Source organism: Mobula hypostoma, chromosome 19, assembly GCF_963921235.1.
Source record: "Mobula hypostoma chromosome 19, sMobHyp1.1, whole genome shotgun sequence".
Taxonomy (NCBI): Eukaryota; Metazoa; Chordata; class Chondrichthyes; order Myliobatiformes; family Myliobatidae; genus Mobula; species Mobula hypostoma.
Window position 1 is genome coordinate 63,227,532 of NC_086115.1, and position 12,668 is coordinate 63,240,199.

Genomic DNA, 12,668 nt, shown 5'->3' on the forward strand with positions numbered 1-12,668 from the left:
ACAGACAGATTCCATGTTACTTGCATTATCTGAGCAGACACCCAATTGGTGCTAATTATGGGATCCTAGTTTTGAGAATGTTACTTATTGTGGCGTCCCTCAGCCAAGCCATTGACGTTCTTTTGGAATTATTAAGAATACACTTTCGTTGCTGTCTCTACATTAGAGTCTGTCTTTCCTCTGGACTTGGATTCGATATTGCCAGTGTACATCATGACACAAAATGGTTAAAATTACAAATATGCATAAGTGGAAATGAATATTATGTAGTTATTTGTTTGGTCACCAAATTGTTCTAACCAGTGTCTACACAATGTTGGTATACAGAAGTTTTCACTTAATGACTATGAAAGATATCTTGATCAATTACATGCAAAAATATTAACTTAGGAAGTACAACCTCTGTACTTTATTAGCTGGTCTCACACTGTAGCACAATAATAATGTTCTTTTGTGGAGATAATAGTTTGATTATTGAAAAAGTACTGAAGCATTTAGAGAGACACAAGAGGAAATAATCTCATTTCCAGTGGACAAGGTAAAGGAGAAATAAATGTTATTCTGGATCCAATACAGCCCAAAGGAAATACATAGAGAACACAATAATAAAAACACAGTAAATGGAAATACATAAGATAGCTTATATTCATAAACTGGTTGTACCTCCATAAAGTGATACTAGGCACAGGAGGGTCTGTACACAAGGTGAAGCTTACAGGAAATGATAGAGTACTAGCATTGATTATTAAATTGAATATTTATTATTGATAACATCTTTTATTTTTGATGAGTATTGAACACACACCACAGTTAACAGAGATTAACTTTGAAAGAAAATGATCTGAAAAATTAGGCAGAATTTAGATTCACTTAGCAAATCATTCAGATTTTCTCCCTTCTAAAAGCTACTGAAACAGTTCTTATTTCACCCAGAAGAAATTATTTCTTCTAAAATCAGCCACAAAACTCTTAGTTATTCCTTGTTGTTATGTTTTCTGATGTTAAACATCTCTCTCTCTCTTGTTTATCGGGAGGTTAGTTCTGCTGAACTATGTAGGACATGGAATGAAATGATTCCCAGTGATCCACCTGACAGGGCTGGTCAGGAGATGGCAGTATGCACTCAAGAAAACTTGCCAAATTCAAGGATTAGTTTTTAAAGTGTATCAGAACAAGAACAATCTGGTTAACAGTTTATAACAACTACAATCTTGAGTTCTTCTAATTCTCTGTCTGGCTCCGTGTTAAACAAAAGACAAGGCTTACAAAATCATCCCAGGAAAGGTAAGGAACAAAGTCCTGCACCTTTAAAAATGTTCTCTGGTAAGATGGTGAGTCTAACAGCAGAGGCCACAGCCTCAGACTAGACTCCAGTGTGATGTCCATTTAGAACAGGGATGGGGATGAAGTCCTTTAGCCAAAGAATGGTGTATCTATTGAATTCATAGAACATAGAAACATAGAAAACCTGCAACACAATACAGGCCCTTTGGCCCACAATGCTGTGCCGAACATGTCCTTACTTTAGAAATTACCTAGTGTTACCCACAGCCCTCTATTTGTCTAAGCTCCATGGAACTATCCAGGAGTCTCTTAAAAGACCCTATTGTATCCACCTCCACTACTGTCGCCCACAGCCCATTCCACACATTCACCACTCTCTGCATAAAAAAACCTACCCCTGACATCTCTGTACCTACCTTCAAGCACCTTAAAACTGTGCTGTCTCATGTTAGCCATTTCAGCCCTGGGAAAAAGCCTCTCACTATCCACACAATCAATTCCTCTCATCATCTTATACACCTCTATCAAGTCACCTCTCATTCTCTGCCACTCCAAGGAGAAAAGCCCAAGTTCAGTCAACCTATTCTCAGAAGGCAACATCCCTGTAAATCTTCTCTGCACCTTTTCTATCGTTTCCACATTCTTCCTGTAGTGAAGTGAACAGAACTGAGCACAGTACTCCAAGTGGGGTCTGACCAGGGTTCTATATAGCTGTAACATTACCTGTCAGCTCTTAAACTCAATCCCACGATTGATGAAGGCCAATGCATTATATGCCTTCTTAACCACAGCTGCTTTGAGTGTCCTATGGACTCAGACCCCAAGATCCCTCTGATCCTCCACACTGCCAAGAGTCTTACCAAATATGTTCTGCCATCATATTTGACTTATCAAAATGAACCATTTCACAGTTATCTGTGTTGAACTGCATCTGCCACTTAGCCCAGATTTGCATCCTATCAATGTCCTGCTGTAACCTCTGACAGCCCTCCACACTATCCACAACACCTCCAACCTTTGTGTCATCAGCAAATTTACAAACCCATTTCTCCACTTCCTCATCCAGGTCATTTATAAAAATCATGAAGAGTAAGGGTCCCAGAACAGATCCCTGAGGCACAACACTGGTCACCGACCTCCATGCAGAATATCACCCGTCTACAACCACTCTTTGCCTTCTGTGGGCAAGCAAATTCTGGATCCACAAAGCAATGTCCCCTTTGATCCAATGCCCCCTTACTTTCTCAATAAGCCTTGCATGGGGTACTTTATCAAATGTCTTGCTGAAATCCATATACACTATATCTACTGCTCTACCTTTATCAATGTGTTTAGTCACATCCTCAAAAAATTCAATCAGGCTTGTAAGGCACGTCCTGCCTTTGACAAATTCATTGCAACAGGTGGTTATGGTGGTGAAGTCATTGAGTATACTTAAAGCGGAGGTTAATAGGTTCTTGATTAGTCAGGGTGTCAAAGGTTACAGGGAGAATGCAGAACAAAGGGATTGAGAGGGATAATAAATCAGCCATGATGGAATGGCTGATCAGACTCGATGGGCTGAATGGCCTAATTCTGTTCCTATATCTAATGCGCTCATGTCTTATATTCACTTTAAACAGCACAAAAAATAGAACATTGAATTTTGGAGCATACAGTACAGGAACAGTCCCTCCCATCCATAATGTCTATACCAAATTAAAATCAATCTCTTTTCTCTGCACGCGCTCCATATCCCTCCGTATCCTCCTCCCCAAAATCATATCTGCTTGCACCACTACCCTTGGCAGCTCATTCCAGGCACCTATCACTCTGTGTATAAAAAAAAACTTACCCAACACACTTTAGAGGTAAAGAGTTACATCGCAAAATGCCAAACTGTTTATTCCCCTACATCGATGCTGAGTTTTGTGTGTGTGTGTTCCTCTCGATTTCCTGTATCTCGTGTTTACCCCGCACATCTCCTTCAAACTGTTTGCCTCTCACTTTAAATGCATGTACTCTAGTATTCTGTCTATTTCATCTATGCCTCTCATGATTTTATGAAGCTGTAAACTTCTATCAGTTCAATATTTCAACAGAAGCAGCCGAGGAACAAAACTTCAGGGGAAAGTGTTAAGTGTCCATGAAACATGTAATTTAAGGACACTGATATTGACGGAGGATATTTATTGTTTTACTGAGCAATGAGTTTGAACACCTTTCGGCATTACTGATCACAAAGAGAAGCAATTACATTCCTATTTCAGACTGAACGAGCAGACACAACAGGAAGCTCAGTGCAAGTGGCAGTGGCTGACAACAGGGAGAAAGCCTGACATGTATACAGCATCACAGACCGGCTGATGAGAGAATCCATAAGCATCGAGGATTTGATATAAGCAGACCGACAGGAAGAAAAGTAAACGTTTAATAAAATCTATTAATAATTATAATTCAAGCAAACTGGCAGTGATTGTGAAAAATCAAATTTACATCAAATATAAACATTGACACAGCTGTTAAAGCAATGAGCCAATCATGTACCTGACAGCCAATGACGACAATTCAATCTCAGGCTAAATTGTATTTATAGATAGCTGATGAATATCATTGAAAGCAGCAGCAAAAATAATGGATACGAAACCAAATAAAATATTACTTCTTAGACCGAGAATCCAATAAATGAAGAATGTTTGTGTCCGCAGTCATGCCAATTGATGTAAAAGAAAACCTTCTGGGCTGTGGAGAAAAGGAGGGCTGAGAACTGTACCAGCTTTAGTTCAAAGTTCATATTTCTAAGTGCAAAGTAAATTGATTATCAAAGTATATATACCTCACCATATACTACCCTGAGATTCATTTTCTTGTGGGCATTCACAGTAAATACAAAGAAAAAATAATAGAAAACAAGAGATAAAGGACAACAGGACAGATAACCAAACAATGTGCAAAAAACTGTGAATACAAAGAGAAATAATAATAATAATAATTAAGTAGTAATTATCAAGAACATGGGATGAAGCATCCCTGAGAGTGAGTTCATAGGTTGTGGGAGCAGTTCAATGATAGGCAAGTGAAGTTGAGTAAAGTTATCCCCTCTGGTTCAAGAGCCTAATGGTAGAGGGGCAATAACTGTACCTGAATCTGGTGGTGGATTGGGACAGCAGTGACAGATACCGTATAAAATTGGGGAAAACACATATACTTTATGTGTGTTTCCCCAGACTGTGGTGGCGTGGTAGCGTAGTGATCATCACGATGCTATTGCAGCACCAGCAACCGGGGTTCGGTTCCAGCTGTTGTCTGTCAGGAGTCCGTACGTACTCCCCGTGACCTTGCGGGTTTCCTCCGGGTGCTCTGGTTTTCTCCCACCGTCCAAAGAGGTGCTGGTTAGTAGGTTAATTGGCTACCTGGGTGTAATTGGGCAGCACAGGCTTGTTGGGCTGGATGGGCCCATGAACGTGCTGTATCTCTGATAGAATTTGTAACCCCTGTTGTGTTCCGAAGCTGTCTATTTTACTCCTTCCTGTCCCTCCTTGCTGTCCTTGCTCCTGCCTGCTACTTCCTGGCAACATTGTCCGCAGACATGGGGTCAGGCTCCACATGGATGCTGCTCGCATTCTCCTAGACCAGTCCGCCAACACCATTGACTCCAGAGCTCCCTCACAAAGCCATGTGCAGTTCAGCACCAGATGTTTTCCTTTCACAACCAGGAGCCTTGTCTGCTTGAACATCAAAAATGCAACATTAAACTTGGGATTGTAGCTAAACTCGTGTCAGCTTTTTTGACCTTAGTCTGACTTTTGAATCCCAAATAGCAAAGTAAATTTTAACTTCTGCAGGCAGTGATGACTTGAATGACCATTGCATTTCTGTTCAAAGTTCCTTTCCATTGAATTCATGGAAAGGGATAAAAAATAACTAGGAGGATAGATACTGCATAGCTGATTAAGTTACAGTGACTTGCTGCGTGGGTTTGAATTCCACTAGGGCAACTGGGAAATTTCAGTTCCAGTAATGATATAAGTCAAAGGACAGGTCTCTGCCGCAGACTGCGACTTCGGACACTAATTGGATACAACAAGACAGATAGGATTGGGAACATGATTTGCATTACCCGAGCCACTATTGGTTATCATGCGATCACAAGCTCGTACTGCACACAAGAGCAAAGTTGTGTGTGTGTGTGGTATAGAAACACACAACTGCTTTGTCTGCATGACTGGCTGCTCAGCCAGTATTGAGGTCTTTTTGTTTTTAACTTCAATCCGCTTCTGCTCCATCTACCAAAAGTGGAATTTCCCAGTGGCCAAGCACTTTAATTCCTATCCCCATTCCTGTTCCGAAATGTCGGTCCATGGCCTCCTCTTTTGCCACAATGAAGCCACCTTCAGGGTGGAGGAGCAACACCTCATATTCCACTGATGTAGACCCCAACCAGGTGGCATGAATATCAAGTTCTCCTGGTCATTTGTTTCTTCTTTTATTCCCTATCTCTTCCCTTTCCTCCTCCTTCTATTCCCCACTCTGGCCTCTTACCTCTTTCCTCACCTGGCTATCACGTTTCCCGCCCCCCCCCACCCCGGCTGCCCCTCCTTCTTCCCTTTCTCCTAAGGTTCACTGTCCTCTCCCATCAGATTCCTTCCTGTCCGGCCCTTGGCTTTTCCACACAGCTGGCTTCACCTATCACCTTCTAGCTAGTCGTCCATCCCCTCCCCCACCTTATTATTCTGTTGTCTTCCCCCTTCCTTTCCCGTCCGGATGGAGCGAGTTCTCCCAAAACATGACTGTTATTCATTCCCATAGATGCTAGTTTCAGATTCTGTGTTTTTTTAATGATCTAATTTCGGTTCTGAGTCTGATTCTTCATTACAAGGGATGATGAAGGTGATAGGAACGTGCATATGAAGTCATGTGCAGGTGGGGATAGAGTGATGGTGAGGGAGATGTGTGCTGCCTCATGAAGACAGCACCTATCGTCAAGGATTCCCGCCGTCCAGCTCACGTCCTTTCCCAGCTGCAGAAGCTGAAGTGCCTCACCACCATGTTCAGGGACACAAACGTAGTTTCCTGCAACAGTCAGGGTCTTCAACCAAACTAATCTCACGTCCGCAACAGAACACTACAGACCATCTCTTGCACTATGCGGACCTGTCTCTGACTGTGTGTTTTAGCATTAATAAGACCATGACGTACTGTAGGATGTTTTGTTTTGCACACTGCTTTTTTACTGTATTCACAGGTGGCTGTGGAGGCCAAGTCTTTGTGTACATTTAAGGCAGAGGTTGATAGATTCTTGATTGGTCAGGGCACGAAAGGAAACGGCATGGAGGGAGGGGGCAGGACATTGGGGCCGTGAGGAAAACTGGATCAGCCATGATGAAATGGCACTGCAGACATGATGGGCCATATGGCCTAATTCTGCTCCTATATTTTGTGGTCTTATGGTTTTATGTATTGCAAAATGTTTTGTGTGTTGTCTAAACCTATGTGTGATGCTGCTTTTAATCGTCAGTTTTTCATTGTACTTGTGCACACAATGGTAAACCCAACTTACCCTGATGAAAAATCTTGGCCTGAAACGTCGAATGATTATTCCCCTCCATGGATGCTGCCTCCAGTATTCTGTGTGTGTTGTTCAAGAATTCCAGCATTGGCAGAATCTCCTGTGTTCATTATAAATTCAACTTGATTTGAGTTGACTTGAAGAAAAGAAAGGCCGTTATTCATGAATAAGAAAGAAGTCAAATGTAATCAAATGTTCAAAAGAAACATTATAACATTCATACAATATTGTTTGAGAAATACTATAAGGGTTTATGCTAGTAATATAAAAGAAAGTTGTCAGGTGAAACTGCAAAGTTAAATCAAATGGTGATAGTGGATACGCAGAGACTGCTGAGTGTGTGGATCGAAGGAGAAATGGACAAAGCATTCTGGGTCAGGGTTTTTGACAATAGAACAGAAAACAGTAGCAATCACTATTCCCTCTAAAGCCTGATTTATACTTCTGCGTCAAATCAACGCTGCAAGTACTGCGTCGCCGCGAACCCTACGCAGATCCCTACGCCAGAGCCTGACGTGCACCTCTCCCAAAATGTAACTGCGCGTCGCAGCAACACAGACCGCAACAACTGTGATGGGTCCGCCTGGTAGCATCGCATTTCATCCTACGCTGCAATAGCTTCCCATTGAGCGACTGAAGGGCAGGGAAGGAACTCTGGCTGCAATGCTTTCCATAAAGCTTTACAGACCTCCGAAATTATGGAGGACACATTTCGCTTTTATGAAAAAAGACACTCGCTTTAAACTTGTTTACCCTGAGAAAGACTACAATGACCATGATGCCTTGTGTGGGCAGGTGTGTGCGCATGCGCGCCGTTCCCGAATTGAAGAGTGATGCAGACACACCAACACACAAGTATAAATGCTCACAACTCATGCAAGTCACTTGCGTAGGTTACTGTGTCGAGTTAACGCAGAAGTATAAATCAGGCTTAAGCTGAGTAGGGGCATGGCCGCACAGTAACTGAAATGCTCCGGTGCACGTAGCCTTTGTTGCCGTGTAGCCGTTTATATAGTGTGTGGCACAGTTTTCAGGCCTCACAAACATTTGTTGCTCAGAGCAATGGTTGGTCTGCACAGCTGTAAAAAAAAATAGAGGGAACACTGTTTGGTAATATCTGAACACTTGAAATTAAAATATGAAAGCCCTGGTGATGTGGTGGTTTTGGCACAAAGTAAATTAATGCAGAAAAGCTGCATAATGGGTACAAACACTGCAAAAATAATCTTGTTCTATTGTAATGAAGTTAATCAAGGAGGGTGATTATACTCTGGATCAAATATTTAATTTGTATCACAGAATTTGGATGTCAGGGTGGAGATACGTCTGTACCAAAGGAAGTGTAAGGAGCTCCTTCCTTCCACTAGCTTAACCCCCACCCCACAGATGGTCACACGAAGCCATGGGAGCAGGTGGTGGATGGTCGTATGAACAGCCGGTGCATACCACAAGTCCTTGTTATGTGATCACTGACACCAGGCAGACTATCTCTGAAGAGTGTTGATAATGGCTGGGGTCACCCATCTTATAAAGACACTGCCCAGAAGAAGGGAATGGCAAACGATGTCTATAGAAAAATTTGCCAAGAACAGTCATGGTCACGAGACTGTGATCGCCTAAGTCTTACGACATGGCACGTAATGAAGATGATATCAAGGATGCCCTCTAGAACATATACAGTGAGAAAAGAAGCCGCTGGTTTTAAGGCGCTGTGATTCTGGGTGCAAATGCTAGCAGAGACTTGGAGCCTAAGCCTTGATTACTCCTCAGCCAAACCTGAAAGGATAGAACAAATCAGACCTAGTTATTTATTTCCCATTAAACAAAAGTGATTTGGTGATTCGACTAACATTGTCCACTCTCATTGATGAAGTTTTTGAGGGAATCTGCAAGAAGAAGAGGAGTATGGACTTCAAAGCTTTTCAGATCATGGACAATCACCCACTTGCAATTGCAGAACTGTCAGATCATATAAAAGGTTGATTTTTTTGCTTTTAACACCACCCATCTCCTACCATCACTTGAGCAGGAAGTAACCGCAATATACAACGCCTACCATTCAAGGTGTGCGTTCAAAAAGTTGATTAATGCTGAAGTTACAGAGGACAAAGCAAGCACCACTGAATTTGGAAATGATTCAATATCAACCATGCAACAGACATCATCTTGGAGGCCTAGGCTGATATCACAAGGGATTGCTTTAAATTTCAAAGTTCAAAGTAAATTTATTATCAATGTACATATATGTTACCATAAACATCCCTGAAATTCATTTCCTTGAGGGCATACTCAATAAATTCATATTCGAATAATAACCATAATAGAATCAATGAACTACTACTGCTACTACGTCGACTCAGGCCTAGGGGGCCGGTGTCAGGCACGGTGATGGACTCTCCACTTCTCCCTCTCCCTCATCAGTGTGTTCAGTTCATCTACATTAGCCACACCGCTGTCTTCTAGGAGCGTGTTGACCATAGTCTTGGGAGGGCACCCAGGGTTCATCTTCCCCTGCTTGGGCTCCCATATGATGACTAGGCTGGCAGGTAGCTCGGGGTGGCGTAGACAGTGCCCCGCTAGTTGTAGTCTTCTTGCCTCGATTTTAGTGGTGAGCATCGGTAGGTCGTTATAGAGCTCGACGTTTGTCATGTGCTGTTGCCAATTCACGTCAAGAGCCATCCGGAGCATTCGTGTATAGCAACCATCTAGAGACTTTCGCATAGTCTTGGTGAGTGTCCACATCTCACATATGTACCTGAGAATGGACTCTATGACTGCTATGAAAATCCTCTTTTTAAGCCCTCTGGTCAGGGTCGACTTCCAGATTTCCTTCATGTCGTTCATAGCCCTCCATGCCAGCGCCTTCCGTATCTTTATGTCCTTCTCCGAACTCAGCATTCTTGACCCGAGGTACTTGTAGTGAAAGACTTCCTTAATCAATGAAAGACCGTGCAAACAGGACAGAACAAGCCTTGAGCCATCAGAAAGAGAACAAACTATGCAAATACAAAAAGAAAGAAATAATAATAATAAATAAATGAACAATTAATACCAAGAGCATGAGATGAAGAGTGCTTAAAAGTGAGTCCATAGATTGTGCGAACATTTCAGTGATAGGGCAAGTGAAATTTAGTGAAGTTATCCCTCTTGTTTGAAGAGCCTGCTAGTTGAGGGGTAATAACTGTACCTGAACCTGGTGGTGTGACTCCTGAGGCTCCTGTGCCTTCTTTCTGATGGCAGCAGTGAGAAGATAGCATGACCTGGGTGGTGGTGAGGAGGTCACTACTGATGGATGCTGCTCTCCTGCAACAATACTTCATGCTCAGTGGTTTGGAGGGCATTACCCATGATGTTTACATGGAATTTGCCATGAACTCCATCTATCAAGACAATGGTGAATGGATTCCATTATTCAGGCCATGCTTTCCGCTCACTATTGCCATCAGGTAAAAGATACAGCAACCTCAGGACCCACGCCACCAGGTTCAGGAACAGTTATTACCCCTCAACCGTCAGGAACCTGAATCAGCTTTGATAACTTCATGCACCTCAACTCTGAACTGATTCCATAACCTAGAGACTCACTTTCCTGGACTCTACAACTCATATTATCAAGATTATTTATTTAATTCTTTGTTCATATTTGCATAGTTTGTCTTCTATTGCACGTTAGTTGTTTGTCAGTCAGTGTGTATTTTTCCAATGGTTCTATTTATTTCTTTGTTCTGCTGTGATAGGGGCTCCACAGGGGACTGTCTTGTCTCCCTTTCTCCTCACCATTTACACCTCGGACTTCAACTACTGCACAGAGTCTTGCTATCTTCAGAGGTTTTCTAATGACTCTGCCATAGTTGGATGCATCAGCAAGGGAGATGAGGCTGAGTACAGGGCTACAGTAGGAAACTTTGTCACATGGTGTGAGCAGAATTATCTGCAGCTTAATGTGAAAAGGACTAAGGAGCTGGTGGTGGACCTGAGGAGAGCTAAGACACTGGTGACCCCTGTTTCCATCCAGGGGGTCAGTGTGGACATGGAGGATTACAAATACCTGGGGATATGAATTGACAATAAACTGGAGTAGTCAAGGAACACTGAGGCTGTCTACAAGAAGGGTCAGAGCCGTCTCTATTTCCTGAGGAGACTGAGGTCCTTTAACATCTGTCAGATGATGCTGAGGATGTTCTAAGAGTCTGTGGTGGCCAGTGCTATCATGTTTGCTGTTGTGTGCTGGGGCTGCAGGCTGAGGGTGGCAGACACCAACAGAATCAACAAACGCATTCGTAAGGCCAGTGATGTTGTGGGGATGGAACTGGACTCTCTGACGGTGGTGTCTGAAAAGAGGATGCTGTCCAAGTTGCATGCCATCTTGGACAGTGTCTCCCATCCACTACATAATGTACTGGGTGGGCACAGGAGTACATTCAGCCAGAGACTCATTCCACTGAGATGCAACACAGAGCGTCATAGGAAGTCATTCCTGCCTGTGGCCATCAAATTTTACAACTCCTCCCTTGGAGGGTCAGACACCCTGAGCCAATAGGCTGGTCCTGGACTTATTTCCTGGCATAATTTACATATTATTATTTAATTATTTATGGTTTTATATTGTTATATTTATACTCTGTTCTTGGTTGGTGCAACTGTAACGAAAGCAAATTTCCCTCGGGATCAATAAATTATGACTATGACTATATACATACTTCATTAATAAATTTACTTTGAATTTTTTAACGTGAACTTTGATAAGTTTTTCTCAGATTTATCAATGATTTTAACAGCATTGACCCTGTAAAATGATTCATAAACTAAATTAATTGTGTGTAGACTATCAGATTTGAAGGAATGGAAGATGAGGATGTTGGAGCGTTGCTGGATTCCCACAGAGAAGAGCTTTCTCCTGAAGACCTACAGCAGTTCGCTTCTATAGGTACAGTAACTATTGAGAGCGATGTGGATAATGTTCAGGAAGCTATGCCTCGAGAGCCTGCCTCTTCCATCATGTCCTCTGCATTGCAAGTGATTGAAAAGCAATTGTACTCCTTTGAGGGTGATGATTAGAATGCTGAGTGAAACAGGAGAGCCATTTGTTCTGTGAAAACTGCTCTCCCACACTATCATGAGCTGATGCTTGCAAAAACATTGGCAAAGCAGCAAGAAATAGACTCCTACTTCAAGCCTCAAACCACAAAGAAGAAATACATCTCCAGCTCACTAGATGGTCCTTCATCTGTTTGTGAAAACCTTTAATCCTATTCAGTCTACATAACTATATAACTCTCTCTGCTGTTATAAAACTCCTGAATGGGCCTCTCGTACAATAAAGATTAACTCTTGACCTCACAATTTACTTTGATAAGGGCCTTTCACCTTATCGCCTGCCTACACTGCACCATCTCTGTAACTGTAACACTATCTCCTGCATTATCTTTGTAACACTACTGTATCTTCTGCAATATCTTTCTACTACCTTTGTGCACTTATATTTCGACATGATCTGCATGAATGGTATGCAAAATTAAAATTTTTACTGTATTTCGGTACAAGTGGTAATAATAAATCAGTTATCTATCATTCTTCCTCAAGCCTCTATTGCACCTGCAGAAGGGTCAAGTATTAAAATTTATTTATTTTCCATGCTTTATTACTTTATGCATTATGTCTTGATTTACGGTAGTAAATTAATTTGACAAATGCTCTTGAAACTGGTTCATTTTGGACATGTTTTGTTCAGAATTTGCTCAGTGATGTTGTAGTTCAGAGTGGTCAGTTTTGATCAAACAATTTAGTTTGCAATAAAAATATACTTATAGCTAGAAAGGTCACCCTTATCATTGAA

At 42.0% G+C, this 12,668-nt stretch overlaps 1 protein-coding gene across 1 annotated transcript in view; it reads left to right on the plus strand.

Annotated features, from left to right (window-relative positions):
* The window catches only part of kcnk18 (potassium channel, subfamily K, member 18), a 58,630-nt gene extending 46,740 nt beyond the window's left edge, over positions 1 to 11,890 (plus strand). The window contains exon 4 of the mRNA XM_063071120.1: positions 11,657 to 11,890. Coding sequence (XP_062927190.1) covers positions 11,657 to 11,890 — 234 coding nt within the window. The remainder of the gene's footprint in view (positions 1 to 11,656) is intronic.
* The last annotated feature ends 778 nt before the right edge of the window (positions 11,891 to 12,668 follow it).